This window comes from Mauremys mutica, chromosome 1, assembly GCF_020497125.1.
Source record: "Mauremys mutica isolate MM-2020 ecotype Southern chromosome 1, ASM2049712v1, whole genome shotgun sequence".
Classification (NCBI taxonomy): domain Eukaryota; kingdom Metazoa; phylum Chordata; order Testudines; family Geoemydidae; genus Mauremys; species Mauremys mutica.
The window spans coordinates 21,836,321-21,857,241 of record NC_059072.1 but is presented as its reverse complement, the minus strand read 5'-3'; the positions used below and the strand labels follow the sequence as shown (position 1 = coordinate 21,857,241).

At 38.2% G+C, this 20,921-nt stretch overlaps 1 protein-coding gene across 3 annotated transcripts in view; it reads right to left on the bottom strand.

Annotated features, from left to right (window-relative positions):
- The window catches only part of CACNA2D1 (calcium voltage-gated channel auxiliary subunit alpha2delta 1), a 636,415-nt gene that overhangs the window by 129,972 nt on the left and 485,522 nt on the right, over nucleotides 1–20,921 (bottom strand). For all 3 annotated transcript variants that reach the window (XM_045030029.1, XM_045030036.1, XM_045030046.1), the window contains one exon: nucleotides 2,975–3,133. In XM_045030029.1, coding sequence (XP_044885964.1) covers nucleotides 2,975–3,133 — 159 coding nt within the window. The remainder of the gene's footprint in view (nucleotides 1–2,974; nucleotides 3,134–20,921) is intronic.

Here is a 20,921-nt window from a genome sequence, read left to right as displayed (position 1 = left end):
CCCACTGTGATGGTTTGGCCACCCACCGTGTCAGAGATTTATAACTAAGTCAAAACATCATTAACTTACACATGAGTTTAATTTACACCTTTTCTGCATTTTCACTGTAGGATTTGATCCATCTTGTCAGAGATTCGACTATTAAAGAATTCATGCTACCAGCTGACAAGACGTAATATCATGTCTCAGATGAAGATGAAAATGTGCTAAAATACATGAGAAACCCTTATGATTTTCTTGATGCTCATAATGACAGGATCTCTCTCTATTTTAAAAATCCTTTCCGACCCCCCTCTTAGGATGCTAATTGTATCTTCCATTCTTTATTTTATTTTTATTTTATTTTATATTTTTAAACTTTAACTAAAGTAGCTAGCCATCTTTTTAAAAAAAAAAATGAAGGTGCTACCACATTCATTTTCTGGATAAAATTGCTCTACTTTGAAATAATTATCACACTCTTAAAAATTGAGTTCCCTTACCTGTATGTCTGGAATATAGCTTGGTGCATGAAACTCTATGAATGCATCTTGCACAATGAGTTTTCATGTCATTGGGGAAGGAGAAAGCAAAGCAATGCAAAAGCCTCCTACTCGGAATCACAATAGGCCACAAAGTGATTTACAGAACAATTCCTGCTATAGTATTCATTACAATAGGGTAAAAATTAATTGATCCACCAAATCTAAAGAACATTGAGTAAAGATTCCTTTGCAAATATAATGTAGAAGAACAGTAGATAACACTGACTCACAAATCAGCACATCCATATTACTAGCGGAGTGCCTTAATTTATTTCAAAGACGATATTAAAATATTTATTTACATCCAGCCATATTTCTAGAAAGCAATTTTCCCGTAGGCACAAAGAAGTCAACACTTGCTTAAGTGTGAGAGTGAGTTCAAGTGGTCGTCATCCACAGCCTGCGCAATTATTATAAGACCTTGACCTTTTAAAATATTTAGCATCCTTGGAATTTATTACAAAGCCGACCTGTCCTCTTGTAGTATTTTATTTCTCTTTACCTTTGCATGTAGCTTTGAGAACAAGTGCATCTTGTGACTTTGCTGTATTCATTACTTTCAAATTAGAACTTCTATTACTATTTCCTAGTGATTATTTAAGTGCCAAGAATATACTCAGTGCTGTACCAAACATAACCCAGAGAAAGAACAGGAGTCCTTGTGGTACCTTAGAGACTAACAAATTTATTTGAGCATAAGCTTTCGTGGGCTACAGCCCACTTCATCGGACACATTTAGTGGAAAATACAGTAGGGAGAGATATATATATCCAGCAATATATATATATATGTATATATTTCCAGCAATTGACAAGAAGATGTAAGGAACTGTAAAGGGTGGGGGGGGGGGATAAGCCTGGTGAAATAGTTTTACTTTGTGTAATGGCACAAAAGTGGGCCATTTTCATTACCACTACAAACAGTTCTTTTTCTCTCCTGCTGATAATAGCTCACCTTAACTGATCACTCTCCTTATAGTGTGTATGGTAACACCCATTGTTTCATGTTCTCTGTGTGTGTGTGTATATATATATATATATATATATATATATATTCCTACTGTATTTTCCACTACATGCAGCCGATGAAGTGGGCTGTAGCCTACGAAAGCTTATGCTCAAATAAATGTGTTAGTCTCTAAGGTGCCACAAGTACTTCTGTTCTTTTTGCGGATACAGACTAACACGGCTGCTACTCTATAACCCACAGAGTGTCTCTGCTCTGAGGAACTTACAGCTCTAAACAAAACTCACTCTAGCTTTCTCCTGTTATTGCTCTAACATGCCCACAGTCAGAGAGGGACAGAAGTGACAGAAGTCTCAAGTTGGACTAAAAGATTTAAATAGTTATTTTAACCTTCTGCTTAAAGTTTCATATAATCAGCTGCAGAGGGCATTGAATCCTTTATCCCACTCACACTGAGTTGGTCAGAAAATATTCTTGCAAATATACTGATTTTTTTCCATCAAAATGTCAGTTGGATATAAATTCTCCAACCAGCTCTGTTCCCATGGCATGATGCAGCGTGCCACGAGAGGTGCCTAAGTCCAGCATGTAGCTGGTGAGGGGAGAAAGAGACTGACCTCTGTTGAGGGAGATCATTAGAGTCAATAAAGTTTCACCAGGAATGAATTCAGCCCATTCTGTTTAGTAAGCCAGATAATAAGATGGTGTTAACTGGCATAGCTCCATTTATGTCATCTGAAGAGCTGTCCCATAGTTGTTAATATAATGAACTATACAAGTATTTTGATTATGTACATTAAATATTTTAAAAAGAGACAGTAGTAAATAGATTATGGCAAGTGGGCAATATTATTTACACAGACACTGTGTGGGTGCAATATGGGAATAGGTAACAATCAAAAGATGGAGCCATTCCCCCCTGGTGATACTGATTCCTTTCTCCTTTCCATGTTTAAAATAGTTTGGAACAGTCTCTTTCCACCACCCAATATCCCTCTGCCAGCTAATACCTCTTTACAACCAGACAAGCATGCACTAGATATAAAATAAATAAAATCAGGGAAGGTGGATACATTAAACATGACCGAGAGACACTCTAAACCAGGGTATAATTGAAATATTAATCTGAGATGTAATAACATACTTTCTTCTTTGAAAACTGGCAGCAATGCAGCCAGTATTGAAGCCATGTGACAACTGGGAGAGAAGCCCATAGAAAAAAGAAGCCCAAAGTGAAACAAAAACAGTACATAACAGTGACAAACAAGTTTCCCCTTCACAAATCTTAACAAATCAAGCTGAGTGGAGCTCTCCTGAGGGAAAGCATGCTGAAGGGATACATTTGCTTGCTACGTAATTGCATCATAAAACATATCACACTGTTTACTGCTTGTGGAGCATTCAAAGTGACCATTTGGACATTAAAGTTCTATTACCAAGGATCAATAGTATACAGCGCAGAGGGAAAACTTTGTAATACTTACATTTTGCAGCTGTTGAAAAGCATAGATAAAGCCTTTCTTGTAGTCAGTGATTCCTTTAGCTGAGATTTTGTAGACTGCCTCTTTCAGTTTCTTCTTGTTCCTCACATTAGCTTGGACAAGATGATTAAAGCAACTGACGTTCTGCGCATTATTGTTAAACTGCAAAATAAGTAAAAATGAACATTAAAGCCAATAACGTTGGCTTAATTTCCAATTTTGCTCTATATTTCTAAGTGCTGAGGGCCAGATGCTGCCTTCAGTCCATACATGCAACTCCTAGAAATGGGTGATCCTGAAAAGATTCAGATGATGCAATAACGCACACAAACATTTGGATACTTATCACAACTTAATCCAAAACATCAAAGTCTCTTGAAACTTCAAATTTGGGCAGCAAATGTTGCGACTCTCTCCAATTTGTCCACATCTTTCATAAAGTGTAGTGCCCAGCTGAGGCCTGTACTGTGCTACTTGGCACTGGTGAGGCCTTAGCTGGAGTTACTGTGTCCAATTCTGGGCACCACGATTAAGGAAAGAGGTGGACAAACTGGAGAGAGTCCAGAGGAGAGAAACAAAAATGATAAAAAGTTTAGAAAACCAGACCTATGAGGAAAAGTTAAAAAAACTGAGAAAGTTTAGTCATCAGAAAAGAAGACTGTGGGTGGAGGGGATCTGATAACAGTCTTCAAATATGTTGAGGCTGTTTTACAGAGGACAGTTATCAATTGATCTCCAAGTCCACTGAAGGTAGGACAAGAAGTAATGGGCATAATCTGCAGCAGGAGAGATTTAGATTAGATATTAGGAAAAACTTTCCTATTATAATGGTAATTGAGCTCTGGAATAGGCTTCCGAGGGATCTTGTGGAATCCTCATCACTGGAGGATTTTAATAACAGGCTAGACAAACACCTGTCAGGGATGGTGTAAGTTCACTTGGCATTGCCACAATGCACGGGGCTGGACTTGATAACTTCCTGAGGTCCCTTCCAGATTTACATTTCTTTGATTCTATGAAAATGGATATTCAGTCCTTTACTTCTAAGACCAGATCCAAAGCTCACTGAAATAAGCAGAAAAACTCTTACTGGAGTTTCAGTGGCCTTTGGTACAGGACTTACCAGTCGAATAGAAGTAGGAAGTTCAGAGGCATAGAAAAAATACAATAAAATAATAAAAATAAAATTGGGGAAAAAAGGTTGAAAGTTTCTTGAAACTTTTACTCCTTGGAAAAGTTGAGTGTCAAGTTTTAGGTTGCTTCTTATTCTATCCAAATCAGCTGGCCCATCCCGAAACCTATCATCACATAATGGGAGTTGCAAATCAAGAACAATTGCTATATATGGCCCGCCAAAATACAAAACACTCTTGGCAAAATTAAGCATGTCACAGTATAGATATACATAACAAGGCAATTTTTAAACCAGGTTTCCATTTGTGTATTATGCACATGCTTTTATTTTTTAGCACTATCACCCATGATACATGGGAGAGCCTAGCATTTAGTAACTTCTAGCACTCATGTCGCAGTGATCAAATACACTGCTACCTCGATATAATGCCACCAAATATTACACGTTGGATATAACGCGGTAAAGCCGTGCTCCGGGAGGGGGGGTGGGCTGGGTACTCCGGTAGATCAAAGCAAATTCAATATAACAAATTTCACCTATAACCCGGTAAGATTTTTTTGGCTCCCAAGGACAGCGTTATATCGAGGTAGAGGTGTATTTACATGCCAAATGCTTGCATGTATAAAGTTTTGCCTGCTCAAGTGGAGGTCATTTTGTGACCTCTCTGAAATTTGGTCTTCTATATGATGACATATCGTGTATTCCAGTAGCACCTATGGGCCCCAGATATGCTTTTGGACACCACTGCGCTAGGAATAGTACAAACAGTGCCCTATATTGCCTGAAAATCTCTTTTGCATTCAAAAACAAGTACAGTTGACACATATTACCAAAAAAAATGTTCCTGCCCAAAGAAATTTTAATTGGTTTGACTGAACAGAAATACTAGGTACAACAGATACTTTTTGCCATTTTATATGCTTTAAAATTCTCACTAAAGCTCTTTCCTACCACTCTAGCAGTGTATGGGGCCTTAAAGAGAATGCCAGCCATGTAAAGTCAATTTAGCATAACTGAGCATCAAGCCCCAGGAGTTTAATTCTGTCCTTACATCCTGAACACCTCTATTCACCCCATTCGTGTTGCACTCACGGTAAGTAAATAAGGGGAGATTTTGACCAGTGATTTTACATATTTAGCTGGGATGCTCAAACTATTTCTATTTTCTTACTGTATGATAAATTCAAAATTAAAACTCCAAAAACTTATTTTTCTGACACAACAGGTTTAATTTAAACCAAAGAAATAAATACATTCAGAGGGCCACTTTATAAACACACCCCATTTTATCCAGGTGCTAACAGAACACGTATATAAAGGATAAATATTAAAGATGTGCAAAAATTTTACACATACACACCCAACTCCTAAACAGGACAAAACACCTGATTCTAGTGGAATTCTGAGCAAACCTGCCAAGTTGTTATATTTGGTGTAAACATTATAAAACTCATTAGTTATAAAGCGTTTCAACCCCAGATCAGGAATTTCTAGTTTTAATGGTTCACTTGTACCCAGAAATCAAAGCAAAATTCAGGGGTGCAAAATCCATGCAGGCCCAAACCAAAAAGAGATTCCTACAACCCTACAGGAATTTGGTGACACCCCACAAAAAAAAAGTTTTCTCTGCTGCGCCTCTATCCGTGTATAATATACCAACCTAGAGTATAGAATTTTATGAGAGTCTCCTTCTAGTAGTTAGATGCACTGACTATACCAGCTTCCTCTTTTTCACAACTAAGAGAGCTCCTGTTCACAGAAGCCTTGGATTTAGTGGTGGTGATCTGAAGATTGAGTCCCCATTGACTGGTATGGTGTTTGCACATTCCTGTGGTCACAGTTCATTACAATTAAGCATATAGAATTAACTTTAATTACACATCTTAACTTTGATTTTTGTTTGTGTTGTCAGCTCCTTTGAGTATAACAATCTTTTTATGACTGAAAGTACTTTCACTGAAAGTCAGATTCTAAAGTTTATCCTTGAACCATCAAGTCCTTTTCTTATATCAGACAACAGAGACTGATAAATAAAAGCATAAAACTAAAGAGAAAGAACCTCTGGAAGAAAAATATAAACATCACTCGGGACTGTACATGGATGGATAGCATATATCACCTTGTGTGTGTCAATGACTGCAAACATTCACTTGTATTTGAAACGAGATAAATAGATACAGAGATAACCTAATAGCACAAACAGTTTGAATGCCACTCAGATGTTATTTCTGATATGTTGGAGGAATATATCATAGCCAGTCAACTATTTGTATAATTGTTCAAATACATGCAACACACTATATTCATCTGACATTTGTGTCCTACTATTATTGAATATATATGTATACACAATGCAAGCAGGAGATACACATTATTAATTATAGCTCTAAGCATAGAAGAAATATTGGCACATAATCTTATTAGGATGCCAAGCTCTGTCGTCATTCTCAAAAGTGACAATATTTTGAGTTTTATACATTTTGTACATGGTATTTAAAAAAACATCCTTTGTGCTATGATCAGAGCAAAATGTTTTACGGTACATTTCAGGATTTAGTTGCATGAAAAATCCCAACACCATACACTGAGGAGATAGCAGTCTCCCTAATTATTTTATAGGTCTAATTAGTTTAGCTGTCTGTAGTTACCATTTTTCTACCAAGAATGAATTTAGGCAAATTTTAATTTATAATCAGGATAAAGCTACCATAGACATCTGTTCAGAGAGTGAGTCAGGTTATTAATATTTGCAAATATCGAATTCTTGCAAAATCTGTTCACTCATTTACATTACATGGAAGACAAAAATACAATGTGCTTACATTTTATGATCATTCTGTACTATTCATTCAAGTACACTAAATATTGTAGAAACATGTTGATTCATAGTATATATAGGTAGCATGAGTGTGTGTATGCAATGAAGAGGATGACATTTTTCTCCAACACAAAATCTATAGTTTACAACTATGGAATCTTTTCCCATTATTTTTGTTTGCATTTATTTATTTTCACTATGCCTTTAAATAGTTTAGCTCTGGATTTCATTTACTGTGAAGCAATTGTTTATACTATGGGTATATGTGTTATCTACTATAGGCAGGGCTAGCAGCAGTGCCACCTAATATTATTACCCGTCTCTTTGCATTATAAAACCCAGTTCTCAGTTACTTGGAACTTTGCCAAATTTTAACTGTTCAGGCTGAAATTTTATATGCTGGGTGTCAACCTTAGGCTGCTTTTTAAAAAAAGTTTCAGCCAAGACATTTCAGCCATTTTGAAAAACAAAACTAGTGAAAAATATATCCCTCACCAGGTCCCTCATGCAAGGCTCTTAAACAAACTAAGCAATCATGGGATTCGAGGGAAGATCCTCTCATGGATCAATAACTGGTTAAAAAAAATAGAAAAAAGCAGGAATAAATGGTCAGTTTTCACAATGTAGAGATGTAAGTTGCAGGATCCCCCAAGGATCTGTAATGGGACCAATGCTGTTCTACACATTCATAAATGATCTGGAAAAAGGGGGGTGAATAGTGAGGTGGCAAAATTTCCAGATGATACAAAATTACTCAAGATAGTTAAGTTCAAAGCTGACTGAGAAGAGTTACAAATGGATCTCACTGAACTGTGTGACTGGACGACAAAATGGCAGATAAAATTCAGTGTTGATAATTATAAAATTATGGACCTGGAAAAAATAACTCCAACTATACATACCAAATGGAAGGGTCTAAATTAGCTATTACCACACAAGTGATCTAGGATGTGGAGAGTTCCCTGACGACAACCACTTGATGTATTGCAGCATTCAAAAAAGGCTAAGAGAATGTTAGGAACCACTAGGAAAGGGATAGATAATTAGATAGAAAATATAATGCCACTATATATAAATCCATGGCACGCCCACACCTTGAATAGTGTGTGCAGTTCTTGTTGCGTCATGTCAAAAAAGATATATTAGAATTGGAAGAGGTGCAGAGAAGGGCAACAAAAATGATGAGGGATCTGGAACAACTTCCATACAAGGAGAAATTAAATGACTGGGACTATTCAGCTTAGAAAAGAAACAACTAAAGGGGAAATATGATAAAGGTCTATACAATCATGAATGGGATGGAGAAAGTGAATAAGGGAGTGTTATTTATTCCTTCACATAATACAAGAACTAGGGGTCATCCAATTAAATTAATAGGCAGCAGGTTTAAAAGAAACAGAAGGAAGTACTTCTTCACACAATACACAATCAATCCGTGGAACTTGTTGCCAGTGGACATTGTGAAGGCCACAAGTATAATTGGGTTTACAAAAGAATTAGATAAATTCATGGTCCATCAATGGCTATTAGTCAAGATGATCAGGGACACAACCCCATGCTCTGGGTATCCCTAGACTTCCAACTGCCAGAAGCTGGGAGTGGATGGATCACTCTATAATTTCCCTGTTCTCATTCTCCCTGAAACATCTGGCACTGGGCAATATCAGAGACAGGATACTGGGCTAAATGGGCCATTAGTCTGACCCAGTATGACTATTCTTATATTGTTGTGCTATATTGATTTGGGTGATCTTTTCTTTGAGGAGCTCTAGCATCCCCAGACTTTGGAACGGGGCTTGACATTTGGCAGGAATGGCCTTTGTGTTAGGGATGTCTTTGTCTTTTACTGTCCCTGTGAAACTCTGCTCAAATTCAGCCAAAACAGACCAATTCCTAAGAACCCCAATACTAAGAACCCTCATCCCCGGCCCCACCCCAGAGCCCGCACCCCTACCCCTTTTCCCAGCCCAGAGCCCCCTCCTGCACCTCAAACCCCTCATCCCCGGCCCCACCCCAGAGCCTTCACCCCCAGCCGGAGCCCTCACCCCCTACACCTCTGCCCCAAGCCTCAGCCCCCTCCCGCACCACAAACTCCTCATTCCCAGACCCACCCCATGACCCCAGAGTCCACATCCCCAGCCAAAGCCTGCACCCCAACCTCTGCTCCAGCCCTGAGCCCCCTCCCACACTCTGAATCCCTCAGTCCCATCCCCCACACACATCACCTCCATATTGGTGCACATAACAAAATTCATTCCACCCATGCACTTAAAATATTAGAGGGAACACTGGACCCTGGCAGATGACCCACGTGGGTATTAATAGATGCCACATGATACAATTTCTAATGTCTAATTTGCTTTTTTTTTTAAAAACCTAGGAAATTACACTCACAAAAACTATGTTGAAAGAATATTAGGGTTGCCAAGTCAAGCACTCAATAATTAGGAAATGTCTGAATTAAGGTTTAATATACTATCTTACTTTGATTCCCTTGTGCAATACTGTTTTTAAATACATGCTTACTTACTAATTCTTACACCGCCCCCGGCTCATTAAGTATACAGGATGGATCTGCACAGGGGACAAATCAGAACTAGCTGTTGTTTGTACGACCTTCGCCTTCTTAGGTGCAGAATTTGGAAGGCGTGTGGAAAGTGAGGCAAGGAATTGCAGGAAGAAAAAGAATGGTCTCATGGTTCAGGCAGTGAAATGCTGCCCTGGAGAACCAGATTCTATCCCCGACTCTGCCATTGGCTTCCTACGTGATACTTGGAATGGCACTTAAACCAAACTGTATACAGATGATCACTAATTCTGTGAGTTCCTCATTTTCTGGTGCCTGACCTGAGACCTTCAGGTCTGATTTACAGAAGTTCTGAACACTCACAGCTGCAACTGAAGTCAATGGGAGCTGTACTTTGATCAGATGAAGGAGTATATAATGCTAAGTACTCTAACTAATCAGATCCTAGATATTCCAAATTAGGTACTCAAAATCTCATGAGGGTGTTGTGAAGATAATTTAATCAATTTAGTGGGAAGTACTGAAATACTATAATTATGAGCACCATAGAAAATACCATGAGGAAATTAATAATTCTGTTTTCTGAACAATGAGGATAAATAGCTGCTCATAAAGTATGCTCCATCCATTCTGTGCACAGAATGAGGCAGTGGTGCTCTGGAAAAAATAGCATGTGATCATGTAATTAAATACTGTATCACAATGCATACACACATGGTTGATGAATTAAGGTTGTACAGACAACCTTAAGTATGGCATTTCCTAACTTTTTTTTTGTAATTCTTGGCTTTACAACCTTAATGTTCTTCTAATATAGTGTTTTTGTGTCTAACGTGTACGCACACACACAATTTTCCAGTAAATTAATTATTACCTCTGAATCTTAGATGTAGTTAAAAATATATATGTTAATTATAGGGTTTGTCAAATTTACAATATATGTCAAACCAATATGACAACAGATAATTACAGACTAGGACCAATTTCTTCACTAGTATTTAAGAAAAATGTGTAGAAACCCTCTGTGTTTAAAGCAAGCGTCTCAGTCCTGTGATATCATAAGCAGTTATGGAATGATACCAAAGGAAGCAATGCATAAAAAGGTTTCCACGAGGCAGAGCGTAAGCAGATAAGGTGATCTCTAATTAAAGAATTCCTGACCATACACATATGTTCTTTATTGTTACTCAACACATGTTCTTAGGTTACTTAGAAAGTACTTTAATTTTCAATGCCTTGAAATCAGTTATGTGTGGATGTATGCTCTGTGCTACTGTGAACTGCAGAACTGGCAATTATCGTATCAACACCAATAGTAGAAGACATATGAATTACTAGCAGGTATCATCAATGCTCTAATCATGCACCATTTTAAATTAATGGGAGTTTTTCTATTGACTCAGTAGGAACAGGTCCATGGCCATAAAGAAAGATATGATTTTGGATAATGAAAATAGATAAGTTGAAAGGAAAAACTTGTAAGCTATTACCACCACTTGCAATTGGTACTTCAGTTTTATTTTAAGCTTGGTATTAAAAACACTGCTGATTGTATTGTTTTTCTATTGTTCTCATACACGGCTCTGGGAACTTGAATGGAGGATCAGGCCTTACAACTGATGAAAAGATCCCTCCCCCTCACCCCCACTTTTTAATACAGAATCATTCCCCCAGACAAGGGCTGGAGCTGATATTTTAACAAAAGACTAAGTAAAGCCAGAGAAGGTTCTAGCTTGGTAGGGATCCTGAATGACATCACAGGCGCTGATCATGATGATTCCGGTTATTAAATAATCTATAGTTTGGAAAACTTTACAATGGAGATGAGAGAAAACAACTTAAAAAATAAATAGTTGCTCGTCAGACCCCAAAATATAATAAGCATCAGGTACTAAGTCATGCTTTAACAGACTAGACTGCCAAGCACAAATTGAAGGAAAAGGGTTTTTGGGGGGCTAGTACTGCTTCTTTTTTAACGTTTGTTAAAGAAACATTAAAATATGCATTGCAATTGACAGAAATGGCAATTTCTGAGAATGGGAGTCTTCCTCTTTCATCTGAGTTTGGAGTTCATCTTTAGTCACACTTTGGGGCTTTTAGACATTCATTCTATCGGTGTTATAATGCTGTTCTCCTGTAGTATCCTATTCATTTCATGGTAACTTTGTGTTAGAGAACAGTCATTTTTCATCCACAGCTCAATGATATCCAGTATACTTATCAATAAACCAAACAATAAAATGGGTTGTCTAATATATACATATTGATTTTTTTAGAGTTAATCAAAAGTGTTTGTCCAGTAATTATTAATTGGTTAAAATTCAGTGGTTGATCTTTAGCAACAATGTGAGTATAAAGGAGACAGAGGGAGAAAGTAAAAGTGAGAACAGGGAGAAAGGCAGAAACAAGAAGTGGAAGTGACTGATAACAGGGATCAACAGTCCCACGAGTAGCTGTCTCCTACATTTAATCTGCTCATATAGTGATATGCAGCCTGGCTCTCCACTGCCATACACCTAGTGCCAAGTAATTGTAAAACACTACCCAGTCAGAATGGTAGCATATTAACACTTACTTTGCATGGGTGTAAATGATGCAAAGTGGCAGCAGAAAATCAGGCCCATAGTGGGAAGAATAGCACAGCTGGTCGTATTGTAAGACATTTACAGGATTTTCCCTGCCTGAGTTGTATCTGGGGGGAAAGTATTTGCTTTATTGTCTGGGAACAGATATTAATTATAGGAGTAAAGAAGGCCTTGCTTTATTGTGAAGGGCATCTTATGTATGTCAGCAGATAGCCACTGAGTGCAGTGCAGCTGAGAACTCTCACTAATAATGCTGAAGTTTCTGGGGCAGTAGTTCTGTGCTTGGGGAATATTTACTGAGCCTCGTAACATGTTTTAACTCTGGTCAGAAATCTAGGTGCAGGGTTAGGATCTAAGTAGAAAGAGACCTAGGATGCAATACTGGCTCTGTTAAAATAAATAGGAGTTTTGCCATTGACTTCAATGGGGTCAGAATTTCACCCCAAGACACCCACCTTCTCTCTTTCCATTGCTCACTTTTAACACCTAAATATCATGGTACTTGGGTGCATTCAAAAGATAAACAGATACATCCTTTGAGTGTAAAACTTTTATTAATTTATTTTGTAGGGCAGATGACCAACAGTGGAAAGCTGAGCCTACAAAGTATTGTTTATGCTATCATTTACTGGCACTCCAAGACCTACAAAAGCCCAGGTAACTAGGTCAGAATGAGAAAAAAAAATCAAATCTGTTTCAGACCTGTCTTGCAAATGTGCATGCAACTCCATCTTGCTCCTTGACTATATGTGAATAAATTCAGTCGACATTATTACGTTAGTGTTTGCTATACTATATATTCATGTACAATTGCACATATAATTTCTTTTTGTTATAAGACACACGTGTCAAAGTGCCACATTAATTAGAGAGTATAAGAAATTTGTTGTTTTCCAATTTCACTGTTGTTTCATAAGCCATCCTTGAATTAATGTAAAAACTAGGGCTGTCACACACACAAAAAAAATTACATCGTGCCACGAAAAAAATTACATTATGCGATGAAAAAAATGAAGGTGAGAACATACAAATGCTTAGCATAACTGGCATGTAAATACCTTGCAATGCCAACTACAAAAGTGACATGCAAATGCCCGTTCTCACTTTCTGCTGACATTGTAAATAAGAAGAGGGTAGCGTTATCTCCAGTAAATGTAAACAAACTTGTTTGTCTTAGCGATTGGCTGAACAAGAAGTAGGACAGCGTAGACTTGTAGGCTCTAAAGTTTTACATTCTTTTGGTTTTGAGTGCAGTTATGTAACAAAAAATCTACATTTGTAGGTTGCACTTACACGACAAAGAGATTGAACTACAGTACTTGTGCTGACGTGAACTGAAAAACACTTTTTTTGTTATCATTTTTACAGTGCAAATATTTGTAATAAAAATATACAGTTTGTATTCTTTGCTGTAAGCGAAATCAATATATATGAAAATGTAGAAAAACATCCAAAATGTTTAATAAATTTCAATTGGTATTCTATTGTTTTAAAATTGCAGTGTAAAACTGCAATTAATCGCTATTAATTTTTAAAATCACAATTAATTTTTTAGTTAATCCTGTGAGTTAACGGCAATTAATCAACAGCCCTAATAAAAACCAAACAAGCGAACACCCCCCGTCTATATTTATTTTGAATATTGTATATTTTAGCACTAATCTAATACTTTGTCAACTTCATGTTCCATATGCTTTGCCAGGCAGCTGATTTTGTTCATTCCTTGCCCCAGTTAGTGCTGCCCTTCAATGGTTAATTGCTACAGCTTCCTAGTACATATTCTGTTTTCCCAAGGCATTTTCCCCCACCTACTTCCCTAAAATTGTTGATAACTGTTGATACGAGGGTGTTTGTGACATGAGATATAGCTAACAAAACCATCTACATGTTTTCTTCTGCATCAGTAAGGGAACAGGAAACTATTATTCTGCCTTCTCATTTCTATGGCCCCGATTTAAAGCCATTAAAGCTTATGGGAATCTTTCCAGTGTTAAGGGAATTGGATCTGGTGTTATGTTTATCATCATTAGCATCTGAGGAGCCTGGTCTGACTTTCCTGATTTGTCAGTAGGTAACACCTTACGCTCCACAAACAACATATACTCTGCAATGTATGAGAAGATTGATAGAACATAAGCAGTGCAGATCTTAAACATGAATGACCGTGAGAGAATGCTATATTTATTCAGATATTCTGCATTCTCTGAATCTGTTATGTCACCATTTGAGATGAGTAGAGTAGGCTGCATTTTGTTAAACTTGGTTGATTGTAGCTTTAGTTTTCAGAAAACTACAAGTAGGTATGTTTTGGAACAAGTTGAGAATAAGGGTGGTGAGAAAGATAAACGGTGCCCAGTTCTCACCCATCTTTAGCCATAAAGCAAACTCTTTATGTTTATCACCCTTGCCTGAAAAAAAAAGGTGACAACACAGGTGAATTCAGTTCAGAGTTTTGATGTTCACTATTCCTTTGAGTCATCTACTGTAGTATGCAGTGGAAAAATAATATCAAGCTAGAAGTGTAGATCTAGACCTGGTATCAAACCGAGGAGTCCTACCTAGAAAATATTCATACAATTAATCATTTTAAAGTTCAGTCCTTTTCTAAAGGTTTCTCCCCAGCCTCTGTGCACATTATATGTAGTCTTCCCCTCTCCCCCCCAAAACGCTTGTGGTGTTTCTGATTTAGAAGCAGTATGATGTGCTTTGCCCACACAAGTGTATACGGTGCTGTTAAAATAGGCTTTGAAGTTATGAACTGACACACTCAAATGCTGTTTCTTATAATAGTAAATGATGACTCACCGCATAATTATTAGGTGCACATAGATGTGAGAGCACAAAACATTTTTGTGCTAAGGAAGTCTTTCAATTTGCCTTGACCTAATTTTGAAATTCGAACAGTAGCATTACATGAGGTAAAGTAATTTTTTAAAGAAAAATTTCTAATGGCCAATCAAGTACTGAGAGGACATTACAGTACAAATGTTTGCACATGGAGAGAGAAAAAAATGTAACACTATCTGATATTCAGCTCTGCCCTACAAAATCCATTTCGTTTTTTTGTAAGAGAAGAGTGGAAACATTAAACAGTCTCAGTCAAATTAATCAAGTTTCACAGAAATCTAAGAACCAAATTCTGTTGCAATACATTGAGCAGCTATAGCCATACCACGGTGGAGACGAGGGAGCTGAGACTCAAAAAGAGCTACTCTTCCCACCTCAACACTCTGGACCCAGAACCGCTCTCTACCGACACCATGGCACATATGGCTTCAGCTCTACCACCCACCCAGCCATCTGACCTCAAAGAAGAAAATCTACAGGGAAAAGCTGGCCCAGAAACTCAGCCAGCAGCAGAAAGATGCAGCTATAACAGGGACCTTTGGGCATTGTTCATATCATCAATGGCAGACTGCTTTTGTTTCAGTTTTTAGTATTCTTTCTGCTCTGCAGACTAGCTGTTTGCTGCAATTCCCATTGTCACAGTTTCTTCACTTGAACCTCATTGCACCAGCCCTCCATGCTCACTTTCTTCCCCACCTTCCTTCAATGTACTTCTCTCCCTTCATCTGACCTCTTAGCCAATGCCCTCCCAACAATTTACCTCCACACCCTCACAAAAATAATTTAAAAAAATACACCATGGAACTAACATGCTATTGGCAACCCAATGTTTACTTGACTTGTATGTTTCATCTTCTTCCCACCAATCCGGAAGTGCCATGCCTTGTTCTGCTCCATCTACGATATCTTATGTAAATGTAATGAAGTAATTTGCATAAACTTGAGTTTATAGAATCATATAAGATTAGGTTGGAAGAGACCTCAGGAGGTCATCTAGTCCAATCAAAGCAGGACCAACGCCAACTAAATCACCCCAGCCAGGGCTTTGTCAAGCTGTCCTTAAAAACCTCTAAGGATGGAGATTTCACCACTTCCCTAGGCAACCCATTCCAGTGCTTCACCATCCTCCTAGTGAAATAATGTTTCCTAATATCCAACCTAGACCTCCCCCACTGCAACTTGAGACCATTGCTCCTGGCTCTGTCATCTGCCACCACTGAGAGGAGCCGAGCTCCATCCACTTTGGAACCCTCCTTCAGATAGTTGAAGGCCGCTATCAAATCTCCCCTCACTCTTCTCTTCTGCAGACTCTTCAAGCCCAGTTCCCTCAGCCTCTCCTCGTAAGTCATGTGTCCCAGCTCCCTGATCATTTTCACTGCCCTTCGCTGGACTCTCTCCAATTTGTCCACATCCTTTCTGTAGCGGGAGGCCCAAAACTGGATGCAATACTCCAGATGTGGCCTCACCAGTGCCGAATAGAGGGGAATAATCACTTCCCTCGATCTGCTGGCAATGCTCCTACGAATGCAGCCCAATATTCCATTAGCCTTTTTGGCAACAAGGGCACACTGCTGTCTCATATCCAGCTTCTCATCCACTTCCCCGGTCCTTTTCTGCAGAACTGCTGCTTAGCCAACATGGTCAATATACCCTCACCCTGCCTTGGGCAGTGGTAGGGTAGGTATATGCATGCTTGAGAGAGTATGAGAGTGGGTGGCTGCTAGGAAGTAGACTGGTTGCTGGGACATCAAAGGGTTAGGGGAGAGCTCCAGGGGTTGAGGACGCTGAGGTTACTTGGGGCAGAGGGACCATGAGGAATCTAGAGAGTTCTATGGAGTAGTAGATGCTGGGACTCTTTGGGTATCTAAGGGAAGACTGGCCGAGGAGCAGAGCGGGGAGTCTGGAGGTGGTATGGGCCCCCTCACTGTGTGGCGGCTGCCCCCGGTGCTTTCTCTAGCCCCTGCTGCCTCCGACTCCCGGCTGCTCATTCCAGGCCCTCATCTAACCGGGAAAACAGTGTCCTCTAATGGACAAAAGGTAACACTACATGCCAAACACCTGCAGTGTTTCTGCCTCTCAAATGGATATGTGGAAATCCAGCTAAGATATGTGAAAGTGTAACAGGGCTGAGAGATGCATAACATCTTGTCTACATAGACTGTAAGCTCTTTTGTCTCTTACTTGTACAATACCTAGCTCAATGGGACTCTGATTTGGGGTGCTATGGTAATATTAATATAAAAATTCATAATACATAAATACCCAAGAGACAGGATATACACTTGCTGCAAAAGCAACATTGATGTTATCTATATTCTGGCAGGCAATAGTCACCTGCGGGATAACCCAGTACAAGAGGGTGTGAGGGGAGCCATTTCTAGGCAAGGTGTACATGCACAAAAACATGTGAGAACAGAGGGTCTTTGGATCTGCTTCTACATGGGAGGAACAAGGATTAGGGCAGATGACATCTATTCCATGTCTCCAAATCTGAAGGGTGTGTTTTTCATAAGATGTCTGATCGTTCCGAAAGCAAACTTTCACCCTTTATTTGGGTTAATTCTAAATTGGCTCCATCACATCACTTATTAAATCCAGAGTCCAAAGGGTTCACTTGTTAATAGTGTTTCACAAGATATCAACTATAATTTTTAAATGGATGTAATGCACCTAGTGTTTGGGATAGTTACTTATACATTTAAAAATGATAAATTACCTTCTAAATTTATGGCAGTTATGTATCTAACTGCATGTATCTTGCAGAAAAAAATTGTATTGAGCAACACTAGCACAACATGTTAATTGAACAAAGAAAAAGACACCAGGTCAAAATGTCTACTTTTACTGAGGAAAGAAAGTTATAATGAAGACAGAGTGTTAGACCAGAAAAACAAGAGTCTTCAAATGCTAGACTATAACTAGAGGCCAGCAGGCTGAAGTAAGGAAACAAAGTAGACAAGATTAGTTTTCTATTAGATAAAACAATCGGTTTAGGTAAAATCCTCCACGGTGGACATCAACCTATTCTTCAGGAGAGGAGCCCAAGAGTCTGAAGGTCAAAGAATGATTGACAAAAACAGCTGTAGGGAGGGACAAAAGTCAGGGTTATATTTAATTAATCTGTGCTACAATAAACTAAAGAACTGAACTAATTGAAGCACTTCATGTGTAAAAGCCTCCAGACTGCCCTTAGAACTGGTTAGTCCTTCCTTTTGCACAATACTAAAATAGTTCAGCGCTCTAGCCAGCTGACAACGTGACAAATACCAGACTCATCCAGGACCATTTGGAACCTCAGACATGGTAAGAAATATCCTATCTGGCCAGTTTTCTGTTACGTTCGTATCAAATATGCCAGCACTATTTCAACCGTTAATCTTTCAAACATTTACTGATTATAAGCAAAAAATATCTGCATACCATATTTGACAACTACCATCCATATCACTTATCTAAGAATACAAATAATAAATAATTCGGTTTTCCTGTAGCATTTGGTGACATTATAAACAAGTAAAACAGTAATAGTGCAGGGAAGTACATTCCTTACACTGCCTTTAGATGGTTGTGAGAATATATACTTTCCACTTATACAGTGGCTTTTATATACCACAAAACTGAAAAACTGACCTGCTCAACATGACACTGGAAGTCTATGGCACAGCCTAGAATAGAGCCCAGCTCACTAGAGTCTGAGTCCTAGTTACTAATCCTTACACCAAGCTTCCTTTCACTTTTCAACAGAGGAAAATTACCTGACCTAGTACCATGGTCTTTGTGACTAACTGGACAAAATAACTTTCACCTAATTTGTTTCAAAAAAGGTATGTGCCATTTTTTTAAAAAGTCCACATATATTAATCCTATTATAACAAGTATGTCCTATTAAAGATTTAAAATCTGAACTGATTTAATCCGTATTTTATTCAAGAATCATTTTTAGCTCATCCATAATAAATGTACGTTGACTGGGCATTTGACACACTGATATTTTCCCCTCACTTATCACATTAAAAGTAATCATACTGAAATCAAGATATTATTGTGACAAAAAGAAATTAAGGTGGATTTTTGGTACTGTGCTGTGGGCTGAAGGAGCCATCTTTAAAAGAATAGCTGACATTTGCAAGTAACACCCAATTGTTAACAACTAGAAGACATGTGTTTACCATGCAAGTCACTTTACAAACATGAATGAGGTTTCCCAGTTCCCATGTGAAATAGTCATGTATTATTCTTGTTTAATTTGCAAGGTAACTGCAGCAAAAGGTGTCTTGCCCAGGTGAGTGAGTGTCTAAGAGACTAGAAGCTAAGAAGCTTGACTCTCAGTTCCATGCTGTCTCTCTCTGCCTGAATGCATGTGGCAGAGAGAGTTCTCAAATTTGTCCTTGAACTTGATCCTTGATACCCTAGTCTATCCTATGTTAACCACAAGGGCAAATAGGACATAAATCCTTAAAACAAATTCTTATGAGGATCCTATAACCAAGATTTAGTCAAAAAGTATACACTGCTAATGAAATTCATTCTGAATAATACAGCACTGCCAAAGAAAAATCTTTGGTTTCACAGATAATGTATAAATTGATGTACATTTGAAATTCTCTCTTTATATCTACAGATCCAGAGGGGTAAAGAGGATTTAAATCTGCAGTTCAATGTTAATCTTTCTTTTGGAGAATGTGGGAGGCAATTTAAATACAAATGAAATATTTAAATTGACTTTCCTCCTTTTATTACATGGAGATCCAAAGTGTCCCCTTCATCCCATCGCCTGGAGTGAATATTACTTGCATTGCCAGCAAAACACACAGGCAGCATCCACTAGGACATCAGAAATGGAAGCATAAAGAACAGAGCATGCAAAGAGCATCATCTTGGGACATGGAAGTAGTTCTACCATTCATTTATCGTTAGTACAAATTATTTATTATATTAATCTGATCTTTACAGGAAAGCACTGCATGTACATTGTATCCAGTATGTTCATATATATGTTTCTATATAGCCAAAATAGATGTTTCCAATTTATCACAAGGGACTCTCCCTTTTTTATATATTTGTTCAGACCCAACCTCTCGATCAATTTTATAATCTATGCAGTTTCTGGTGTAGGTGGGAGCAGAATATACTCATGTTGAGCCATAATGAAAATCAGTCTATAGTAGAGTGATTAGCACATATGAACACATGTCATCATAAACAAAGCCTTGGCCCAGTGGTGCTATGCAACTAATTTTCACAAAAGATACACTATTAGGGAAACCATCTCAATGGTGAAAACACAACTTTATATATTAATCATAGCTAACAAATGAATGAGACATCTTACAACATACTTTGCAGGCTTAAACCACTAGGTGGCACTATAGTAAAAAGCTTTGCCTGACCTGAACTTACACAGACCAGCATTTTACTTTTACACAGAAGGTTTTACACTTTGTCCTTTCTCCCTTCCCAGTATAGCAATCAAAATCACAACTTTTTGTGAATGCCGTAAATTGCTCGTTAAACAGACTCATTATTACTTTCTCTTGTGCACCAGATGGGCAGAAGGAACAGGCCCATTAAGATATAAATAATACAGAAGCCTCCATGTCTTGAACACAGGAGGTTCATTGCTATGGGGAGGACAGAAAACCAAGCCTATTCAGCTGCAAAGTGCACACACATTACAAACACAAGTCTATTCATTTCAAATGAATACTTTGGAAGTGTTTGCAATACTCGCTGATTCCAGCCAAAGGCTGAAATTCTACACAGTTGACGTGCTGCCTAAATGTCCCCCTGACCTTCCAAGTACTGTACAATAGATGATACTCGTAGTATTTCACTATCTAAGTCATATTTAAATCTTAGCTAGGATTACACTTTCAGACTTCCTTCCCTGTCACTCCCTTAGTCACATCCCCTGTTGGTTTATGAACAGTTACTGTAAAATGCAGCCAGTGTAATCGGAATCCCTTTAAATGACAATTCACTGACTAAAAATGAATATTAAGCGAGAGTCAGATTTTTTAATTTTGATGGGTATTTTT